At 40.4% G+C, this 24054-nt stretch overlaps 2 protein-coding genes across 6 annotated transcripts in view; one reads left to right on the top strand and one right to left on the bottom strand.

The window, feature by feature from the left end:
* Positions 1 to 18157, bottom strand: part of scn8ab (sodium channel, voltage gated, type VIII, alpha subunit b) — a 44600-nt gene extending 26443 nt beyond the window's left edge. For all 3 annotated transcript variants that reach the window (XM_086039975.1, XM_086039977.1, XM_086039976.1), the window contains exons 1-6: positions 17762 to 18157; positions 13512 to 13849; positions 3956 to 4073; positions 3294 to 3384; positions 3073 to 3201; positions 1291 to 1382 (exon numbers count right to left, since the gene is read on the bottom strand). In XM_086039975.1, the coding sequence (XP_085896101.1) occupies positions 1291 to 1382; positions 3073 to 3201; positions 3294 to 3384; positions 3956 to 4073; positions 13512 to 13793 (712 nt within the window). In that variant the 5' untranslated portion in view covers positions 13794 to 13849; positions 17762 to 18157. The remainder of the gene's footprint in view (positions 1 to 1290; positions 1383 to 3072; positions 3202 to 3293; positions 3385 to 3955; positions 4074 to 13511; positions 13850 to 17761) is intronic.
* Positions 18158 to 20491: 2334 nt separating this feature from the next.
* On the top strand, positions 20492 to 23946 carry LOC147142234 (thiol S-methyltransferase TMT1A-like). Of its 3 annotated transcripts, none has more exons than XM_086039990.1 (3): positions 20492 to 20853; positions 21573 to 21770; positions 23041 to 23946. In XM_086039990.1, the coding sequence occupies exons 1-3, from the start codon at positions 20578 to 20580 to the stop codon at positions 23272 to 23274; spliced, it is 708 nt and encodes a 235-aa protein (XP_085896116.1). In that variant the 5' UTR covers positions 20492 to 20577; the 3' UTR covers positions 23275 to 23946. The 3 variants fall into 3 exon arrangements, with proteins under 3 accessions (XP_085896116.1, XP_085896115.1, XP_085896117.1); XM_086039989.1 differs by having other exon boundaries at positions 21573 to 21791; positions 23041 to 23945; XM_086039991.1 differs by lacking the exon at positions 23041 to 23946 and adding an exon at positions 21878 to 22217 and having other exon boundaries at positions 21573 to 21791.
* The last annotated feature ends 108 nt before the right edge of the window (positions 23947 to 24054 follow it).

Raw genomic sequence — 24054 nt, 5'->3', positions numbered from 1 at the left:
ATAACTGGGGAACTGTCTTTGCTCAAACTCAATACATGAGGGTCAACACACACCTGCCACCGTTTTAAGTGCCTCTGGTTAACCCCCAAATAACGTTGTGATGTTCTAGTAGGCTTTTTCTGATATTTTTGTAGTCACATCTTACAGCGCAAGGTGTAGTCCGCAAAGAGCTCCCCCAGCAATCGGAGGGATCACAGTGTTCAAAAGTACCAGTCAGGAGAAGGGTACAAGATCATTTCCAAGGCGTTAAATATACCATGGGCGGCACGGTGACCGACTGGTTAGCGCATCCGCCTCACAGTGCAGAGGTTGTGGGTTCGAATCTGGCCCCAGTCTTCCTGCGTGTGGTTAATAACAACCACTTGAAATGGTGGCAGATGTGTGCTGACTGCCATTTAACATACGTTTTAATGTGATTGGCCAGTTATAAGAGGGTGTGCACACTTGTGCAACCACATTTTCTCATTTTAATTCAACTCTCGAAAATATATATATACATATGTACATGTTTTTATTTCAATTGAGCCATAGAGTGTAGAGGTCACATTATAGGTGGAAAAAGTTTTGAATTGATTTATCGGGGCATGAGAACAAGCGTGCGTAGACTTTATACATGTACTGTATATGTGTGCGCGTGTGCCTCATGCTGAATTAAACTCATCTGTCATGATATTTCTAAAAGAGTCTGCAAAAAAGGCAACATTTGGTATCTTGGAAATACCGAATTAATTCCTCTTGAAGCCAAACCTGTAAAAAGCATGTGTCTCCAAGCATCATGCAGCACTGATCTGCAGTCACATTAGGCTTGGCAGTCTCAAGGAATGTCACAGTCTTTGATAAAAAATAAAAAGAAAAAAAAGAAGAAAGAAAGAAATGCTGTCGATTTCAACTTCTCAGAAGGAGCGGTGTTGCACGGGGTCAGAGAAAAAGGTGTTATTCCCAGGGCACAATTTTTCTAGTCATCTATCAATGCTTTTTTCAGCAACCAAAAAATAGGGCACATTTGGGAAGACTGGCTCGAGAGAAATTGTCCCCAGGCCACTGAAGCTGAGATTAATATTGGAAATCACTTATTGGTGTTAAAATGTTCCGACTGCCAGTAGACTGCGAAGCCTATCAAAAATGTATTACTACCATTTTTGATTCGTTAAAAAAAAAAAAAAAAAAAAAAAAAAAAAAAAAAAAAAGCAATCAAAAAGTTGTTACATTCGCCTCTCATAAATAAAGGAATGAGAAAATGAAGATGGCTAATAGCTAAGCTCAGCCTTAGTGTTTAAATGGGAGTCTCACCTGGAATGACAGAAATAGTTTTCAATGCTCGGAGAACCCTGAACGTTCTGAGGGCCGACACATTCCCAAGGTCCACAAACTCTGTTATATATCTGTAACGAGGTAGGACGACACAAAGAGCAGAACTCCATGACACACGACACACAACGCACAATAACGACACGCACGCATGGACGTGCAGGAGCACGACAGCATCACCACCATCGAGGACCAGGAGGGGACACCACAGTGTGAAAGAAAGAAGGAAATAAAGGAGGAGAAGGAAAGAAAGAAAGAAAGAAAGAAAGAAAGAAATAAATAGAGAAGCCCGGTCCAACTCGTGGGAGGAGGAAGACGAATGAAGAAGAGGAAAGGATAGGCACCCAAACAAAACCACAGCTAACATCAACCCGGCGACTCGCCCTCCCGCCCACACAAACACCTGGTCTCTCTTACCTGGGATAACCGATATTGTTTTCAAAGCCCTCAGAACCCTGAACGTACGCAGAGCTGACACATTGCCTAGGTTTACAAACTCTGTTATATACCTGCAAGGTGGATCAGACACAGGCACTCAGCAGTCGTCCCAAAGACAGGAAACACAGAGAATGTTTTCACATCACATCATAAGCATTATCCATTTGGTCGCATGGACATAAGTACTGAAAAAAAAGTGTGCTTGTCCCCATCAAAGCCCTAAGTTCGAGAGAGGGAACTCGACTGAAAGTTACCGAAGAAAAAAAAAAATAGTAACGCCTGTAAAATCCAATCGGATGCAATACTGTTGATTTCTGCTTTGAAGTCTTGACTAATATCATTTGATTGCTTGAAATGTAACATAGAAATACATATTTATACAGTAAGCCTAAAGGCCAAACAATCTGTTCTAGGAGGCTCTTCTTATCAATATTCAGATTTTTCAGGAATATATGCATATATAAATGTTGCAAAAGCATCAAATCAAACTGAATGGTTACGCCTTGAAATATATTGGAGCCTTTTATTGGAGCGATCAATCATAGAAGGAAATATCACATTTACAGTACTGGCTAATTCATTCAAATGTATGTCAAATGACAACAAAAAAGTCAGTGCATCATACCCTCTCCAACTCAACAGCACCGAATCGAATCGTGATCAAACTGAGTCGAACCGAATTGAATTGGTCAACTTTGTGTCAAGCACGCTCTTGAGAGACACACCCATAAATGTTTGTGCATGAATGGAAATGTCCAGCCAGCTTTCAGGCAACATTTTACGTAGAGTAGACAAGGTGCTATATACAAGTGCGCTCCATTTACTATTTACCAGTACGATCAAAATGGCTTTTCAGTTTTTGGACTATGACGTGTTTTTTTGGGCAAAAACCCATTCAAGTTAATGTGGGATTTGCTGCTTAATCGATAAACGAATAGCGAACGTTGATTTTGGAGACTAGCGTTCAATATTTTTAACGTGATTTGTCACACAGATGTTAAAATCTTTTGCTACAATTTAATCGCTAAACTATGTAAAATGCAAATTCGATAAAACACTGCTTAGATAACAAGATGCAAGGTGAATATAGCAGCTGGACAGTTGCTGGCTCCACATCCAGTAACATAAGGAGACTAAAATGTTAGAAAGCAAAGAAACTACAATGTAACAAATAAAAAAGTTGAAAGGTATTTGAAGGCTATGCGTGTGTTTGAGACCTCAAATACCTGTTTGCTATTTTGTCATTATTCATAGTACTAATAAAATGTTACTATTGTAAAAACCCCATCAGTTTCAAATTCTCCTTGACAACAACATAATACTTACGCCATCGAAATGACCATGAAATCCAGCCAGTTCCACGGATCTCGGAGAAAAGTGAATCCATCGATCGCGAAACCTCTGGCCACAATTTTTGTGAGTGACTCAAATGTATAGATACCAGTGAAGGTGTACCTGGAAAGAAAGACAAAAGCAAGCGGCATAATGGTAAAGAGACAAGATTTGTGTATTTTTAGTATTGTGAAAATGAGAAGTGTGGTACTTACTCCACTTGTTTGGACCACTCTGGGGGGTCGCTAAATGTCATGAATATACAGTTGGTCAAAATGGTACACATGATGATCATGCTGAATAATGTGAGAGGACGTTAAGGCTCAATACATGAGTTGCATGTGTGTGTGTGTGTGTGTGTGTGTACATACATTTCCACTGTTAACGTATTACACATACAGAGCAAATGGAGTATTTAAAGTGGAAGTCAACCCAAACATATATTTTTTCAAGAATATGTTCTATGCAAGAACACTAGTTGGAATTAGTTTGTGGAATAAGAGTTAATCCACCCGTTTTTAGCCATCTCTGGGGGCGGCCATTTTGTCACTTCTGTTGACCGGAAATGACATCACAACTGCTCGACCAATCACGGCTGAACTGTTTTCTGAAGTTGAGCCGTGATTGGTTGTTTCCTGAGTCCTGAGCAGTTGTGATGTCATTTTCAGTCGACAGAAGTGACAAAATGGCCGCCCCCTGAGATGGCTAAAAAGGGGTGGAGTTTGCTGCTTAACTCATATTCCACAAACACAATATTAATCAGAATTCTGTGTTTCAAGTAGTGGGCCTGCTGGGAACATATTCTTGAAAAAAAAATGTGTTCTGGTTGATTTCCTCTTTAAAGCAACAAAAAAAAACTTGACACCAAAAGGATATGAATGTATCAAAATCTTAATTGCTATTCGCCTGAAAATATTAAAAGGGCTGATGATGTACAGGGAGGGCGTGGCACTAAAGCGGAAGATAGTTTTCCCCCGGTTTAGCACTATGAATGTCTGCAGAAAGAGGGAGAGAGAAAAAAAAGAGAGATGGTCATTTGCGCCAACATATGGCATATATTACAATATTTAGATCCAACATTTTTTTTTTTTTCTTGAAAAGAAAGATTGGCTGACTGGCTCGTGAGATTATGTCGGAGTCACGGGCCTCTGCTGCATTGGGTTCCCCTTCCAAACACAAAACTGCACACAACATGTCCATATAGTGTCGGGAGAAATTATGATAGGGACTTCTCCTGAATGACCCCCCCCCCCCCCCCCGCCCCTACCACACCCCTTGTTACTGCTTTCGACATTGTCTTCTACCTAGTCTTTACCTTGGCGGAGAAAACAGTGTGATGTAATGGCCCTCCCCTTTACAAAGGACGCGGTACAAACACAGCACAGAGGTGCCGCTTGCATCAGTCCTGCAGTGCTTTCACCATGACAGAGGCAACAAACAGATGCATGTGAAGCTCCACTCTGCGCTTGCCAAATGAGGCTCTTCAGCCCAGGTTTAAAGCTTTTACTGGAAGAGAACTGCAAATGCTGTCATTGATCAGTGGCGGATCTGCTGACTCCATGCTCTCAGCAACCACTCCCCACCCATAAACGGCAGTGGGCCAAGTGGAGCTGGGCACTGGAGTGTGAGCGTGCATGGGACTGTGTGTGCATGTTGGTGGGTGAGAGATATGACATGCCGGGATAAAGCACAACGACCGCTATTGTACATTTTCAAAATCACACATTTCGAAAAAAACAAATGAAGCGGTGCCTTGAGGTGCAAGGTGAATTGACCACGCTCGCTTGTAAACACAAAACGCTCTTATCTCAAATCATCTCAGTGGAAATGTCGTTAATCCATTCGAGCCACCCCTTCCACCAAAAAAAAAAAAAAATGTTGTTAATTTGTATTTTAATGCGGAATTGCACTCCTTAATGTTATACTTTATAAAAGACATACAGTAATGACATCCTAAAATAGAATTACAAAGAACTGAACTACATCAATTAAATGGTGCTCCTTCTGGTGTGCCTGCCTTGGCCACTTAAGGGCAGTATACGACATTCCGGCGGTTATACTGGTTATTGGGGTATTACTACAAGTCCCACTACTAGGGCATGTCCTGCCAAGTCAGATTCATAGTTACATTTCAACTCCTCTCTGAGCTCATCAGTACGGCACTAATATTAGTCATTCTGCGTACAGGTTGATGAGTTAATGACTGACTTGTCAATCTACACGTTGTTAGTGTTATGTTTACTCCATTGCTTTAAGGCGTTAAAATGCCGCAACATGCTAATTAGCATTAACTTCAGAGGGATGTTTTAAAATATACAATGTGTAATTCTCTGTGTTTCATGTTTAGTGTAACAGTAAACTTCAGCTTGGAGTGGAATGAATCAGATTGGAGCCTCTTTTTTTTATATAACTTTTCAATATGTGCCATACAATGCTCGTATCTGAAACTGAAATGCCGTTAATACGTTCCAACACCCAAAAAAGACCAACAAGAAAAGTGTTAGAAAATTAGCACTCTACAGCATTCAGCATTTCACTTGGAAAACGCAGTACGGTAAAAACATGATTGAATAGAATATAGAGTTAAACTGAGAACTGTGTTATTTGCATACCTTGATTTTATGCTTGTATATGTACTGTATAATACATAGAGACATACTAATCGTAACACAGAAGAGCGTCTGAAGTATTGTTGTCTGCTTTCTCTGCATGTGTAGCTACCGTTTGTGTTCAAATATAGTACAAGGTGTTTCAAGGTTTATAATTACCGCAACATCGATGCTGGTTTGATTAGTCCATCGACTGTGTTTTGTATCGTTAGTTAGCATTAAGCTAGCGGACCTTTGGTACATGGTTTGTTTAAATACATGTGTAATTCTCTTTTGTTTTCTGTTTAGTTTTACAGTAAATGTCAATTGTGAGTGTGTGTGGCAACAAACATCTTGACACAAGCACTTGATTTCCGTTTAGAAGAATTTTCACAATCTGCCAAACTGCTGCTTGTTGCGACCAACAAGCAGCACTGGTAGCTTAAAGTTTTGTTTGCAACTCAAGGAAAAAAAAATTGTCGGCTCGTAAATCGAACACTGTATAGCCATAAACGTAAAGAAACGTTTTACATTGATTTAACTTGCATTTTGTTTAAATAGCCTGCAGGAGATGACTGGAATTTTTTTGTTATTCATTTCTGCATCTCATGACAAATTCCTTGATCCACTCTCTGGATTTTTGACCCACGCCCTACCACCATCAGTTTGGTCATTTTCAAGCGATATTGCTCACACACTCAACAAACAAAGGCAGTCAAAACTATAAAATCCCCTGATGAGCTGTGGGAAGTTACTCATAATAACTTTGTTTTTTTAATATGCAGCTAAAATCCCAAATCCAGAGCTTCAACCTGAAGCGAAATGCCCATCTTACAACATCCGCTCACCTTTAATACACTCTTCTTCAGTCTAGGCCCAAAATTTGAATAATACTCCACACAATCAACACAAGATGAAAGCACATGATCTAAATTCATGTGTGTGTGGTGTGTCCCAGAGGTCAGAGGAAAGGTTTTGCTGACAAAGCAAATACAGTGTGTGCATGGCAGGAGATATGAATAATGAGCCATTTTAAAATGAGCACGATACCTTCCAGTGACAGCCAATGGAATTAAGAGCAATGCCATGTATGAACTGAAGGTCAGCATCTTTGGCATCGCCAAACTACTTTTCTTTCGACAATGTGAAATGTGCAATTATTCAACATCACTAAGAAGTCTTGTCATTGGCTTTATCTGAATCCCTCCCGATCCACTATATAGTGCCCTATGTACTCAGTTTGCCATTTTGTAGTGTTGTTCAAATGTGTGACAATGAGTATAGCTTTTAGTTTTCCCCCTATCGCGTGCCCTCAATAAGACAACTACATCATTTTACATTTGCAGGGAATTGTTTGTTGGAGTGGTAATGCAAAAATATCTTTAAGTAAAGTAATATATTAACGCACAGTACATTGTTTGTATATTTTGTAAAATACACTTTCATTGAATAGGGAATAAGTGAATGATTCTGTACACAGCACTGTGGACCATTTATTTTCAAAACCCATTCAATTAATTACTACGACCTAATAACTGGGCATTAATTAATCAGTGCATGTATCGGTGCGGGTAATTATGTGTAAGAATGGGACTGAAATGATTCTCTGATGGGTCAAACAGCAAACCCTACTAACTAACAAACTGTCACAATATTGGCAATATCGTGATGTCACGATATCAAAATTGCCACGATATATCATCGTAGTCATGTCACAATATTAATAGCAGCAAATCTGTTTAAAAGCCCAAGTTGTTTTCCATTTGTGCAATACAGCACCCTCTGGTGGTTACTTTATTAGTGCAGTTTAATTTGATGCCACCTATGTTTAAGACCCCCGCTAATCGCCATGACTGGCTAAGCCTATTTTTTTGTGAATGCTGATGTACAAAAACAGAATATTATGATGTTTTTTTTTTTTTTATATGAGCCCTTTTTTTCTTTCTTGTTTTTTTTACAATATCGTGACCTTTTTTACTCTATCGTGAGTTTTTTGTATATCGCCAACCTCCTCACAATATGGTGATAAATATCGTTCTTTTCTATTCTTATGCTTACCCATCCCTACATGCTTGAATACATCACGCCGGCTTGCCAAGGGGCTTTCCGCGCCATGGCGAGAGGCGCTAGTCAGAAGCTAGCTCACAAGCTAACATACCTGTACTTAGGCCTAGTAATAATCACAAAGTACCTTGCAATTGCGCTGGATAACCACTGACGCAAATGAAGGTGCTGAAATTCTTTTTTAGTGAGGGAGGGGCGACTCTTGCCTGAGGCCGAAGTGCATCACTGGGCGCTGTTTTAAACACACCCCAAAAATCAGGAAATTGTGATAAACTGATCATGCTAAATCCCCACACATACTACATACTTTTCAGTATCGCACGTGTTTTCAGCAATTATCTTCAAAATGTATCATCTACTTAGAAACAAATCTCTGAGTTTACTTTACTGGGTCTACACGAACAAATCTAATTTATCCTCAGTAAATTATACATTTTAAATAATAGCTATAGTTGATTTTTAAATTGATAAGCAGCTGAAGCTAGATAATTCAGTTTAACTCATTCACTGCCATTGACGAATTTACTTGTCTTTTCACAGTCCAGCCATTCAATCCCAGGAACTTATTCATACATATGTTTTCTAATTTTTTCAAACGTTAGGGTAAAAGAGGTTCTGAGAATGTCTGGCAGTGAATGAGTTAAACACAACAAAAAAAATCACGGCAAGGTTGCTTTGTCCCCCCGTCTTCCCATATTGTAGGCGGTGACTTTGTGACTAATATTTAGCGGTAAGGAAGGGATGGATGGATGGATGGATGGATGGAAGGAATGTGGCCTGAGGCTTTTATAATCACTTATTAGCATTTATCATCAATAGATATCTTTTGAAATGATGGAAAATGAGCATTTTAAGCGTGCGCGTTTAGCCCACCGTGACTTGCAGCATCGAATGACCTTGACAAAAGAGTAACACAGTGCAAATAACTTACACGCGGCCTCTTTGCAGAATCATAACATTATGTATTGGAAAGCATCGACATGAGCTGGACCGCAGCCCGTGCTGTCATGAGTAGCTGACAGTGGTTCCTAAATCAATATTGCAGGCAGCAAAAATTCAACACGGTGGGCCAAGAACGCTTTAAAACGCAGAGATGGATGCTTGTGACGCTCAGATACGCCATGCCTGCAAATGATCCAAAAATGCATCATTCTAAATCTTCACCTGAACAATTTGATGCAAAACCCCACCCTCCTTCTTTATAGCAAGCACCTAGCACGCAGTCACAGTCACACGCGCGCACACACACACACACACCACCCCATCCCTCCCTCACTCAGTGCAGCAGGATGCTGTGTCATCAGAGACTGAGGACTCAGACAGAGCACTAAAGCCTGGCCCCTGCTCTAATTTACTACACCCTGCAAAAAAGAACAGAGGGGAAGAGGTGGCGGAAATGACAGAGTAGGAGACAAAGTCTTTTGGTTGGCACGGATTGTAGGTAATGTGCCGAGAATAAAACACACCGTGACGGACAATGGGCTTTTGAAATCCGTGTCATTTACAGGAAGCAGCGCAAGTAGCGAGCCGGGATTTGTTTTCAACTCTGTGTGTTCGAATCCTGTGCACGTGACTAAAAGCACGCTGCCGCAGCCATCGCATCCCGGCCTTTTGCTGGATGACTCGAGCAGCTTGGTCTAATCACACGAGGCATTTGAAAAGCCCAGGCAGTCTACAAGGCATCACAGGGGAAAACAAGAACTGCAACGCTGCATTTCTCCTCCTCGCCACTGGCTCCTCTTCCTCTCTTTGTGATGCACGAGTGCTGTGATCAGGTTTCCTGCATCTGACCGTGACACACACACACACACACACACACACACGCGCGCGCTTGCACAAACACAGAGTGATGCTATGTGATAGGACGACTGTCGGTCAAAATGTAGAGGATGGTCATGAGGGAGGCGCGAAAACAAGGGAGGAGTGGGTGCTAACATGCGCGCGGCAGAAGACACGTTTTCGTTTTCATTTAATTCATTGTGCTAATTTTAAGGCCTCCAGGGGAGATGACACTTTACACGCTGCTGTATATTTTTGCTGCACCACCACACAGAGAGATCGCTCAGTGATTGCATAAACAGTGACTAAATCGTCGGCCAATCACAGTGCGGTCAGACCACGCGGGAAGGCGGGGCTCAAACAGAAGCGCAAGCCACGGCAAAACCGACGAATACATGCAGACTGTATATTTGGGGTTTTAACAGTTAATCGAATTTAACGTCTGGAGGGAAATTCTTATCTTATTGCGTTACAACAAAAAGTAATATATAGTCATTCACGATAGTCATGATTATTTGCGCTAACGCTGCTATTCCATTTCTCTATGTGTCTATCTTAATACACTTTGGTAGAAATCTGGTGTGGCTTGGAGAATTGTTTCCATTGCATTATGAATATTTTTCACTATTTTTCTTAATTTCTCAGTGAATAATAATAATAATAAATCATAGCCCTTTACCATTGCAGGGCGATGAAAAACGATTTGAATGGGAAAATCAGTTTTGATCCAACCGAATCGAATCTTTGCATTTTAACATGCACACTTCTGGAATTTTATCGCACCCCATGTATCGAAATACGTCCTATTGATGTATTTAATCATATTTTAGGAGAGATGCACACCAGCTATAAATTGGAATAAATAGGTTTTATGTTGCTGATAAATTGTTGTTTCTTTGAATTTGCCTACTTAACGTGAATAGTGTGAGCTTTGAAGAGCTGTTAAATGCTGTTACATATTAATAGACAGGACGAAAGCTACAGCCGTACCATATTGAATTGAATTGTAATCCCGCTGAATCAATGAAAATGTTCTCCCAGTCATATTGTACCCCATATTTACTGGAGAGATGCACACCCCTACAAAGAGCCATATATGAGCACTTGAGTGGGCGTTCAAAATGGGCCGAGCACTGACTAGGATGCAGGAGACAAAAGTGAAAATGTCATTATATTATAAATGTATTCATTTTGTTAATGAAACGTAATAATACAACGGTTACATAATGTTAGATATGAAGTAATTTAGTCTTGTTAATCTACTGTAACATTTTCCAGCTATACAATTTTGCATGTGTATTTCAAGTATTTCAGTTAGTAAACTAAACTAAGTGAATTGTTTCGTGCGGATGAGGTCAGAGTACAATTTTGCAAGGCTTAGAAAGCAGTTACAGTCATATTATTCATCTGCAGAAGGCCTCGAACATGCGACTCAACAGTCCTCAAGCAAACAAGACTGAGCTGCTCTCCAAGTTACTGCCGCCTACATATGTGTGGAAAAAGTCAGCAGCAGTTGCAAAAATAGAGAAATATTAAACAACATCTTTTGAAAGCACACCAGCGCAACTGGTTCAAGAAGCACTTGTGTGCTGCATCTACCTTTTGTGGTCAAGATTTCATGTCCTAACAAGAACTGGAACTCTAATAAGCAGCGTTTGGTGAACGTTTGTGGGGGGGCTGGTGGGGGGGGGGGTGTCAAAATTTACTCTCAGAGCCGTGTCGTAAAGTGGAAATAAATTTCGGTATACTATCTGTCCACACATTTATCTTTGTTCTGATTTTGAATTGAATGGGTTGTTAATTGCTACACGCATCACCCCTTGACAAAATCTCAAGGAAATCTTTGTAGCTTTGTGGGGCCGTGGCTAATCAACAAATCATTAGCCTGATAGCTTAACCGATCAAATGGCTGTTGCAGTATCAATTCAAAATACCAATGCGCTTGCTAAAAATGCTCTCTTGTCCGAAAACTTTAAAAAAATGACTGAGGCAACTATACTAGTAGGCTAACAATATCAAAATCTTACCAATAAACGCTAATCAAAATAAATCCTCTCACCTTTGTGCTTGGCGGAGGTAATAAGATAAGCAAGCTGCATTACGCAAAGACTAGTTCCTCCCTTCGCTCATCAGCACAAATAAGGGTACAGCTACATGCCTCTGTCATGACCTTTCCACTTCCTGTCCTCTTCTTACGTTTTTTTTCTCCCTCATGAACATTAAAAGCGAAGAAGAGGCAGTGATTTTCTCACCTTAAACAAAAGTTGCTCCGTGAAATGTAACAAAAACAGGGAGCAGAGGACCAGCATAACTGTGCTTCACGTTTACGTTGTAATTGTTAAGTGACAACTCCTGACATCATTGAAGCGGGAACAATGAAATGTGTTTTGAATGTCTACAGGCCACCGTTTAGATATCAATATCCTTGCCATTAAGGTTAAGCAATAACTTCCATTTCAAAGTGTCTACTCATTAACAATGTCACTCAGATTGAAAAGCAAATCAAAGTAATTCAATCTATCATACTGTGATTTTTTTTTTTTCAATCATAAATACATTTACACACAGATAACTTTTAAGTGTCACTTGTTGTAAGGGTAACTAAGATGCGCATGTAACGTAAATACGAGTGGAGGTGTCAGAGCACTGCGCTTAGCGAGCAGCTATGTAAGCTAATGGCTATAGTTGTAGCGTGATCATTTGCATTGCTGCTCATGAAATGAAAATATCTCATTTAAGATGGGATGACTGTAGACACGAGCCACGCTTACAGTGTCACCACTTAAATCCAGCTTTGTCAACCTTTAAAACAGATTCGGGGATGTGTAGTGCCACGTCGAGCACGTTTAATCTGCCACTTGCTGATGTGATTGACTTGTATTGGATGTGACATGACAGACACATTTACTAATTAGCTTCTAATTGTTTGTCCAAACTGCCCCCTTTTTTAAAACAGTTTCTACTGATACTATCCCAAACCGATATGTGAAAGATTTTTGGGGTTTGTTTCAGAATAAGATGTCATATTTGATGGCCTGAAGGCCGCCGCTAACACTGTATTTGTCTGTCAAATGTGGTGCCTTTTCAGTGACAGGGATGGGTGAGAAGAAAATATCTAATTTTAATTTTCCAGTGATTATCTTTATTTTTTTAAAACTGAAACAATTTAGAATATTATAGTGAGGTGCATGAGTCACACTAATCACCTTTTGATCACGGCTTCATCACTCAACAACAAAATCAAGACTGAGGGCTGAGGTTGGATCAGGTGCTGGTTATTTCACAGACAAGTGCAAGAGGGAGGGCTGCGCCGCTTTGGGAGTGATCACAGCCAACGTCAAACATGGCCAGTTAAAGGCCTGCCATACTTTCATTCAACGTGGCAAGCTAGTCACACACTTGAGTCTCGACATTTCGGAATCACATCGGCGCAATGAGGTGAGCGCATGGAATCATCCCCATCCAAAATATAAAGAAAATATCATTATTATTATTATCATGCATTCCATGAATTGATTTCTACAATGATTCAGAGGGCTTCATGCCAGCTGTTCACATATTTGTGAATGAAATACACATCACGTTAGACCAGCTGCCTCCCCTTTGCTGATAGACGTGGTCTGACATGAGGTTTAGCTCAACTTTCTGCCACCAAACTGCCACTCCACCAGGTGTGTCTCTAATGACACTCCCTCTGTTGCACCTGCCCGCCCAAGTTGGCGGAGACTGCTCTGCCAAATAGTCAAAAAAAATCAACATTGGTATGCCATGGTGCAGATGTGCTGTCTAGGAAAATAGAGCCCTAAATTCAAGTGTTTCCATCTTAACAATAAACATGGTTAAGTGCTCTCTACACTCGTATGACAATTCAAGAATCTTAAAAAAAGTGTCACTTAAAAAAAGTTGAATTTGAATTTTCACTTCTGCTATGGAGGGGAAAAAAACCACGGCAAAGGCCGCATTAGGTGAATGTTGCATGGTGTGAGTGAGTGCGTAACTAACTTTCTGGTTGACATAGAAGGGGTCCAAATCCTCTAGCGGTGTGGCCACCATGCCATTTGGAATATCGCCATAGATGAGCGGCAGGCTCTTGCCAGCCTCCAAGTCCCTGTTGGGCTTGGCCTCATTCTCGTCTGACGTGTCGCGGTGACTGCTGTCCGACCTGGGCTTGGCTGGTTTCTTGTTCTTCTCTTCATTGATGCGCTTCTCGATGTTAGCGAGCGACTCCGGGGTAAACTTCTTGAAGCTGTCAGGTCCTGGGGGTGCAAGAATGGGTGCGGCCATGTTTTCATCCTGCAGCTATTTCTTCTTTATTTGTTTTCCATAGCAGACATCCAGCTCTGCAAGACAGAAGCATTTGTTTTTTTAAAATACTGTATATATATCTATAGCTATCTCCCTCTCTCTCTCTCTCTCTCTCTATATATATATATATATATATATATATATATATATATCAATATCTCTCTCTCTCTCTCTCTCTCTCTCTCTCTCTCTCTCTCTCTCTCTCTCTATATATATATATATATATATCTCTATATATATATATATATATATATATATATATATATATATATATATATATATATATAGAGAGAGAGAGAGAGAGAGAGAGAGAGAGAGAGATATTGATATATAGATATAGATATATAATTTACATAAATAGGAGATTCGTTTTCGCCCGGTGCCACTATGCGACAGTGTCCGCCCACCTTAAATTCACTGACGCTGGCCCGACTGGGCCAGTACAAATTTCATAAATAAATACAATTAAATCAACACCTACTTGCTTTTATAATATTTTTAATTCTATATTTGGATTTTTATCCACTTAAATTGATCAGTCACCATTGATCTTTTTACCGGACTGTGCACAATTTTTTTCCGAGTTTCAATTTCAATCCTTCCATAAGGAATGACTTGAACAAGATATAAAGCCCAGAAAATTAAATACTGTTCAAAATTTTGTTACATTTTATACTGGAAAAAAAAACATAACATGCAAAAAAAAAAAAAAAGACCTACTCAGAAGTCAAATTTGCTTTAAGGTTTAAATAATACTGTATAAAGACGCTAAATCTGAAATGGTCATTGAAACGTATTGTATTATGAATATACAGGGCCAGTGCCGGTTCTGGCAGGGCCACCCCAACATGGCTCATGTAGGACCCGGACACGTATCGAATCATCTTTTATTGGAGTCATGCACACCCCTAATATGAATAAATCTTATATTATGTAACACAGGCCACCAGGTGTATTCTACTGTCTTTAATGAGCAATTAAACAAGCAATATTGTAAATGCACATGGTGCTTATATGCGTTACAGATGATCTATAGTCAAAGCCAGCCGCTAGACTTTCTTCCACGTGCTGAACAAATGCAATGTTGCAGACGTGAAATTCCATCAGCAACAAGGAAGTCCACGGGCAGATTGATCCAACAATCCAGTACTCGTAACGACAACCATCACCACCAGCCAGAAGAGGAATGAACTGCGCTTCAAGTAACCCAACCTCGGCACAACCTCCAAGTATCCTTCCACCCATTGATCTACTTTCAAGGTGATTTCAAGCAGGACGCAGAAGTATGGCCAGCAGCGCAAGCACACTCTGCAACTGTACAACATTGTCTAAGAGCGAAAGGGCTAGTAGGCTCGTGCTTCTTAATGTCAATACGCTCATTAGTCCAAAGGACAACACGTCACAATGCAATTTGACCTCGGTGTCTTTTTGATTACAACCTGGCCGGACGGACAACTCCACAATGAATCATCAATAAAAAAGCAGTCTCAAACAAAATGTATTACGAGTCATGTGGGTCGGAGACGACGACAAAAAAAAAAAAAAAAATTGCTGAGTCTCGTTTGTCTCCCAAAAGCTTGTCGATGTTCAGTGAGCCGCTGTGTCTTTTGTGCAGGGAAAGGCACGCGCACACACACCAATGTCTGCATTCCATCATTTGACATAAAGCCGCTTCATTACCCCCCCCCCCCCACCCCCTCGTTCGTCTAACTACCGAACATCTGATTGGAGTTGGTCCGATTTGGTAGGAAGAGGAGCCACAGTCACTTTGATCAGAGAGAGACACAGAGCCCGGAATAATAAACGCTGATCTGTCATCTACTGCAGTCATTTCTTATTGCTGCTGCCACCAAAATGCAAGCAGTGAAGGGCAAACTAAGTTGTGGACTTGAGGTTTGTATACCTAACTTAAGTTCGATTTACCTTCCATGACAGAAGATTTTATTCAACATCTTCAAAATTAAATTTGACATAGCAATAATGAGAAAAGTCATCAACACTTCTCAAATCGTCGCTGTTCTGTGAAAAAGACGTATGACCAATTTTGGATTTTTCAAAAATGTTCACGTTAATGAATGTCTGTAGTGCGGAAACACCATTCACATAAAAATAAAAACATTGAAAAAAATGGACATAAGTGTTTTTCATAGGACAGCGACGATATGAAAAGAGGGAACTGTTTGTATACTTGAGAGACTTGAATCAATAGCGCACCTGCTGTTGCGGCCAGGTAGTGCGCTGCATTTGACCTCACTTTCAAGAAGTCAAAAATTTGCTTTATATGTTCTCTGCGCCCCTACTAGTAGAAATACGGCATTCTGATTGAGATTGCGTTTGTGGAATATAAATAAAGCAGAAAAATCCTCCCGTTTTAATCTCAGGGGGCGGCCATTTTGCTTTGTACTTGCCACTTGCTGTCGACTAAAAATGACATCACAGTGTATCCGGGCTCAGGTTGCGAACATCACGGCTCATCTGTTTTCTGGCCTTGGGCACTGTGATGTCATTTTTAGTCGACAGCAAGTGGCAGTACAAAGCGAAATGGCCGCCCCATGAGATGGATAAAAATGGGTTGATTTTTCTGCTTAATTCATATTCCACAAATGAAATATGAATCGGAATACAGTGTTTAGACTAGTGGGGGCACAGAACATATTGGAAAGACAATTTTTGACTTAAATTCCGCTTTAACGCACAATTAATCAACCAATAGTTCCAGGCAAACTGTAAAATTCTTGATTGGCAGAACAATCAATAAATCGACCTTGGAGGTTCCACTGAATGTATGACAAAAGTGAACCAACTGTTACAATAGCTTACGCAACATTTCATCATTGGTAAATAATTACATAATAACCAGAGGGACCAGATGAGTGCCTAGTTTATTTCGATCAATTCTCCCCCCCCCCCACCCCATTGCACTTCTTCGAGTATTACACTGCTGTATTTTACTTAAGTCTAACAGGCTCATGTCCAGCGACACCGATGAGAATGGCTGCCAAAAAAATAAAGGCCTCATACAACCTCCCATACACACTCATATGTGTGCGATTTCATTCATACGCTGACCAGCAGCCGAGTTCTGAACATGGAAGAATGAACATACATCCGCGACGAAGCATTAGGTCAACCCCCCACCCCCCTCCCCGCTCCCATCTTTTCACCTTTAATTTGTATCTTTAATCATGCCAAAGAGGCACTCGGTTGCAGCAAAGTGTCATACAGCCAAAGTCTAAAATGACCTACTGCAGTGTGGTACTGTATATTGCTGCTATGGGACCACACTAACTCATATAGGGCACCGATTATATCCTGACGACTCAAAGCAGCCCAAATCAGCAGAACCTGGTCCACACCGCAGAGAGCATACATTTATAAATAATCCTCCTCAGGGCTATTTACCACACCCCAATGGAGCACATGAGAGGGAAATGAACAAAAGGGGGTGCCAATGTCGCTGTGAGGACTCCCAAAGTAAAGACGCATCTTTTGGGGGGGACAATGGTGCAGAGATGGAGTGATGAGGTGCATCCAAAAAAAAAAGAAGAAAAAAAAAGAACGATGACTGAAAGGCATCATCTGAAATGGAAACGAGAGAGTCATCGCGGCCAGTGGGAGAAGTTTGATCACACTTTGTATCTGCGTAGCGTGGACTAGTCTAATGTCTTTCCAAACATGCAAGGCCAACACCCCAAACTACATGCTGACTCTCGCTCTATCCCCGGAAAAAAAAATGGATCGCCGGCAAACGCGCGTTCGTCTTTGCGACGTTATTGTAATTATAGTGCAAAAACAGAGTTTCCTGTGAGCCAGCGCCATCCCTCCGTGGGAGCCAGGAAGGATGGTGAGAGGGGGAGCGCTCTGCGGCAATGGGATGCAGTCAGTGGCCAAAGTAGGACCGAGACCCGAACGATGACACAAAGCGCCAAAACGTGTTGACTACTTACTTCCCCGCGCCTTAACAAGAATCCGCACGGCGTCCGGAGGAATGCAGGTGTAGAAAAGAGTGTGGGGCAACTGCGGCTGTCGCCATATTGCTGCTGCTGATGATGATGCTCAAGCCGCTGCTGCTATCTTGGCTCGGCGTGCGCGCGGCTGCCCTGCATAATTGATGACTCTGGGCAAATTGTTAGGGAGTGTCGGCAAATGCCTGCAGTCTCAACAACGGACGGGAGACCGCAGCAACGAAGGCGATACAAGTTAGAAATGCGATGGACAGCCTGGACACAGTCAGGAACGGTCCGAGTAAAGATGGATTTGGTTTTAGCAGCCCCAAAAGCGAGTCTTCCAAAGTAAAGGATTTGACTGAAATGTTCTACACTGAGGCACAAGCGTGACAAGCTTGCACCTCCCTGGATCAATGCGTGGAGAAATCGCGTACAGTGAGACTCTGCATTAACATGGGCGCGATGTCCCACCAGGTGGTGCTGTTTGTCTTTCTTAGACGCATTTTCTATTTAATACAGAGCCTCTCACCCAAAGTCAAATGGGAAAAACTCCAGTTCACCCACGACTCTAATGAAGACGAGCACCATAGAAAATGGATGACACCAGAAATGAAAAAAGAAAACAGAAGTGAAAATGGTCTGTTTATCAGTCAAGTTAAATAAATCAAATCGAAATGAAAATGGCCTGTTTATCAGCTAATTTAAATAAATCAAATCGTTTTGATTGATCTAATTAAATACCATAATAATATCAGATTTATTGCAAACAAAATAAGACGTTTTAGTAAAATAAACAATTTTGCCTTACAAGAGCGGCACAGTGGACGAATATCCGATTGCTCACCAGCAATTCACAGCCAAATGGACAATTTAGAGCAGGGGTGGGCAAGGTCCTTGTTTATAGTAATCATTTCTAGGAAAATATGCCTCCAATTAACAATTGCAGGCTAAAATGTCATCACGTGCGATGTCACATGAGTTTAATTTCAGCACACAATGAACGTTTTACCTTGCATTAGTGATTAACTTGCTCTGCAACGCACATGCTATATACGATACATTTCATTGTAATCAAGCAGTAAATTATGTCAATTACAGCATGAATCTTGGCAAAATGCGTTTGTTGGTGACATACTTTAAATATCCATGAAATTTAGCTTCTTTGCAAAAATGAGGTGATCAGTGATGTCAGTGCAGGGTATACAGTACTGCAGGTCTTCACCATATCAGCACCAACCTGTGGAATTACACCATAACAGCGCAAACCCTGATGTGCCCACTATCTTTGATCACACATGAACTGATCACTCCCTCAAAAAAATGCATACCATTTATCACTGTGCTCTGGGATTCATTACTGGTTATGAAATAGGATTTATCGCTGCACTCTGTATTCCCTTGCGGGATACCCAACCTTCTATGTAGGCAGGTTTTCACACTGGTAAAGCTGTTCTTGGGCTGCTTCCGTCATTACTTTGTGAAAAGATGCTCACTAACACAATATGCTTTATGCTTATATCATAACCTACAGAGGCAAATTCCAAGGGCAAGAAGAACAGAATTTTGGGAAAACGCTTTCACATATGTGCCCGCATCCTCCTGGAATGATTTTTGAAAGGATTTAAAATACAGTAAAGGACTATCTATCAGCCAGTTGTTCAAAGGTAATCTGATAGGATTTTGGTTATCGATTGGATACAATTTTGAAAATGGGTAGTTCTTTTGAAAGATAGATTGTGAAATCGGATTAGGTCATGTAATCCAATCATACTTTTCATCTGGATCAAACCTTCCGTTTGTGTTGTTCAAATAGGATCGTGATAACTAATACAAAAAAAACAACAACAGGATTTTCCTGATCCCAACAGGGTGTAGGATTTCAAGATCAATTTTTAAGAAGAAAATGCAGCAAAACTTAAAAATTGGTCAAATAATAAAATTGTTTCATTTTGTGTATATACTTTTATTTATGTTTTGCACTTGATTTGTTGAATTGTTTTAGAGATGAAGTAGATCAAGTACTATCAATTAAGCCTTTCAATATAGTAAAGGAAAAACCAAAATAAAAATAAAAAAATGATCTTGTACGCATGCATGAAATATACCCCGAAACAGATAATAAACAAATTTTCTGTCGTTCATGACTGTATGTTAATTTCAAAGAAACAACATTTTCTATTTTGTAACCTATTGGACATTTAGCCATTTTTTTTCCTTTTAAGACTTCAAATTGTATGTGTGTATGTAGGGGAGACTGTGCTTGATGTCATACTTTTTACACATGTATATTATATACATGAATCGTCTTTCTATTAATTTCAGTAGCAAAAGATGAGTTGAGATATGAGTGACTTAAGAGCGTGTTCACCGAATGAATCAAACTCGTATGCCAATGTCGCCCATTCACCCACCACTGGAGTCAAGTTTGACCTCGCTGGGGATTTATGGTCAATTGTTTCGCTGAGCTCTTCTGCCCTCTAGTGGCCACGGAGAGAACTATGATTTAAAATTTAACGCTCCCCAAACCAGCTTCCGGTTGTAGTATTGGCGGTAATATCACGCATGTATTATATTTTATATGATATTAAATAAAGAGTCTATTGCTCCAAAGCAGAACGCAAATATAAGATTAATGGAATTCTTTCACACCGTTAACAAACTGTGGCGGTGAACTAACATTACACCAGAAATTAATGTGTTAAAGTGTTTTCTTTTGAAATGTCACGTGCATGTGCGACATTGTTGACGGGGTCTAACTTAACTGCGCATTTATCGTTTGACAGTAAGGCGACCGAGACTGGACTAACTGATTCCAAATGTCTTTTCTGATGACATTTTGTACTTTAGTCGTCAGAGTATTGTGTCTGCCTTTGTACCTGCTGAACGCCGCGGGCTTGTACAAACTCTACAAACGTGTCGTTCCGCGTTGCCTGTATCGTGTGTCCAAGCTGTACAACAAGAAGATGCACGAGAAGAAGCAGGAGCTTTTCGGGTGTCTGTCCGAGTTCAAGCAGCCCGGAAAACAGCTCACCATTTTGGAGGTCGGCTGCGGTACCGGCTCCAATTTCCACTTTTACCCGGCCGGTTGCAAGGCAAGGCTACTCAACTTTATGTGTATAGCACATTTCATAGACAATGATACCTCAATGTGCTTCGCATAGTTCAAAATAGAACATTCAAAGGCATTTACAAACAAAAGAAACTAAAGAAAAGACATTAAATGCAAAGGGAAAAAAACTGAAAAAAAGTCTGACATTTAAAAGCAAAATAAAGAAATAAAAGTAATTTACTAACATTAAAGAACTACAGCTCCAGAACAAGAATTTGGGCAAACTGTTGAAAAAAAATCGATCGATACCAAAATATCAATTTTCATCCAGAGTGATCAATTTTAAGTATCGATCCTCAATCTAAAGTATTAGTATTTGCAATTAATATATTAATCTACAATGTTTGAACTCTGCGCTCCACTAATTGACTCAAGTCTGTATAATCAGAACCCTAACCTAATCCATTTAGCATTTCTTCAATGTATTCAGGACTTAAGCCATTTAACTCATTCGCTGCCAGTCATTTTCAGACCCTCTTTTATCCTAACGTTTGAAAAAAATTTGAGAAAAAATATAAATAAATTCCTGGGATTGAATGGCTGGACTGTGAAAACACAAGTAAATTTGTCAATGGCAGTGAATGAGTTAAAGATTTATAGATCAGTAGCATAATTTTAAAATCCATTCCACAGCTGACTGGGAGTCAGTGTAAAATTTTTAGGACTGGAGTAATGCTGTATGTTCGGACCTTTCTGTGCAAGGTGATCTGCGCGGACAACAACGTACACTTTGAGAAGTACCTGCACAGGAACATGCTTGAGAACCCGCACGTCACGTATGGGAAGTTTGTGGAGGCCTCGGCGGAGGACATGCGCTCATTCGAGGACGCGTGTGTGGACGTGGTGGTGTGCACGCTGGTGCTCTGCTCCGTGGACAATGTCCCGCAAACTCTGAGGGAGGTGCGTCGCGTTCTGAGGCCTGTAAGTCAAGCTCCTCTAATAGGATCATAAACGTATATTATCCGTTGTTAGATTTTATATTCCTGGATTTTACATCATGTGTTCAGGCTTTGGTTATTTGCTTGTGGGGCTCATATGAAACATTAACAAAAGAAGAGGGCTTGTCTTCATTAGGGTCACAGGTGAGCGGCAGCCCATAAAAAGTTGACTTTGGGGTGGAATTCGAATCAACAACAGTAGAATTAAGTGCGTGCGTGATTTAGTACATTTTTCACGTTAAAGCGAAGCGGGTGCAACCCTGAACAGCAAAATAGCAGGCAATTTAATAAAGGTCTTATTCACGATGCTACACAGCTAACAGGACTGAAAATGAAACCTGGAAATGAATTACGGTACATTATGCCATACGTCAGCTGGGAGAAGTGGCCTATAAGCTTAATTGTATTCATATAGTATAAAATATTTATAATATGTAATGTTATTTCTGTTTTCACAATAGTCAGTCCCGAGTTTTGATTTTGCCGTTTGAGGTCTGCACAACAAATGTTCTCAAAATTACATTACAATAGGTATTTCCTTTTTTTTTTTTTTTATCAATTGAGCTTTGCTAAAACACGTTACAACCCATTCAGAAATACAAAGATTAAACTAAAATGTACTGTATATTTGTGTTTGAAATTGCCCCGCTGTAAATTGTTATCTGGTATACACAATGTGAATTTAAGAAATAAAAAAATGTTGATTACATAAAAAAGAAAACCAATTGTCCATTTGTTATGCTGTAGTGTTTTTTGGTGTGTGTAATAAAATCCTTGCTTCAAGGCTCTGGTATTAACCTGAAAAAGATTACTCCTCCTAATTTGAAATTTGCTCCTTCCTCAAATGAAGTCACTGATTAGTAAAACAGCTCCGCAAAGAAAAAAAAAGTGATTAGAAATCACTAACCTAACCCCAAGCTGATCCCACTTATCGGTAGTCCATATACCAACCATCCTTTTTCTTTAGTGCTTGTCCTCATTTGGGTCATAGATTAAGCCAGTCTCTACCGATTTTGGGGCAAGAGGTGGGGGGGGGGCATGTATGCCACCTCACATTCATAATGTGAGAAACATGCAAACTTTACATAGGTGGGCTGGAGCTCAGAATCGAACCCACAATCTTAAAACCGTTAAGCAGATGTACTAAATTGTCTTAGCAGCACAAAACAACGTAAAAAAAAAAGAACACCCTCCAAATAAATGTTTAATACTAACCAATATCTGCCTTGTAGGGCGGAGCCTTCTTTTTTCTCGAGCATGTTGCCGCAGAACCTTCGACGTGGACATATTTCTTCCAGCACGTCCTGAAGCCTGTGTGCTACTACATCGGTGATGGATGTGAGGTCACCCGGGCAACATGGACACATCTGGAGGCTGCCGGCTTCGCTGACCTCAAACTAAGACATATGAACGCGCCACTCATCTTCCTCAACAAACCACACATCATAGGCTATGGTGTAAAATAGATTTGTGGCCCACTCACCTGACACCAGAGGCCATCTCTCGTCCATAATTGTGATCACCAGGCACTTTGATGCTCGTTTTATTTTTCAAGGCAAGGGATTCCGAGCACATTTCATCCATACAAAACGAATACAATTTTGATGCACTAGAAACCCTATTCATCAATCTGTGGGTAACGCAGCTCTTTATAACGCACCAAACAATATTTGCTAACTTGTGTCCTAAGGCACACACTAGTACAATGTGATTCCCCCCAGCCAATAAGTGAAGAAAGTTATTGGCTAAGTAATCATGTAAAGATATTAATTAAATATCTTATACTGGAGCCTATCACAACTGACTTTGGGTGCGAGGTAGGGTACACCCTGGACTGTTGAAGGAAGTACCCCGAGAAAACTCAAGGGAAAATGTAGGCTCCTCGCCACCTCACAACTGTGAAGCAGACGTCACGTAACAATTATCATTTGCACACTGGGTACCCACACACTCAATTTACTGCATGGCAAGCAAGGGGGCCCACTGACAGGAGCAGCTACGCAAACCAAAATGCGAATACACAAGACACTGTCTGTTTGAATGGAATGAAAGAAGTTAGCTGTTGTGTCATGTTATTGTTAATATTATTGTGTTAATATTAAAACCAAGGTGCTGCTGACAAGTCGACTGGACGCTAATTAACATAACCACCAGAACTGGACTATCATTTTACTTTTTTTTTTTTAAATAAGGGATAATAGTTGAATTTGCATTATTCTGAGGCATTTTATTTTGAAATGCAATAT

The sequence above is a fragment of the Filicampus tigris genome, chromosome 9 (genome assembly GCF_054856515.1).
Source record: "Filicampus tigris isolate MCC_2025a chromosome 9, RoL_Ftig_1.0, whole genome shotgun sequence".
NCBI classification, from domain to species: domain Eukaryota; kingdom Metazoa; phylum Chordata; class Actinopteri; order Syngnathiformes; family Syngnathidae; genus Filicampus; species Filicampus tigris.
Note: the sequence above shows the minus strand (reverse complement) of the source record. Positions and strands in the feature narration are given on the sequence as shown.

Excerpts from the sequence above, each read along its gene's own strand:
- LOC147142234 (XM_086039989.1), top strand. The coding sequence starts at position 20,578 with ATGTCTTTTCTGATGACATTTTGTACTTTAGTCGTCAGAGTATTGTGT. Across the intron at positions 20,854-21,572 it reads TTTACCCGGCCGGTTGCAAG|GTGATCTGCGCGGACAACAA; the intron begins GCAAGGCTACTC and ends TTTCTGTGCAAG. Across the intron at positions 21,792-23,040 it reads TGCGTCGCGTTCTGAGGCCT|GGCGGAGCCTTCTTTTTTCT; the intron begins GTAAGTCAAGCT and ends TCTGCCTTGTAG.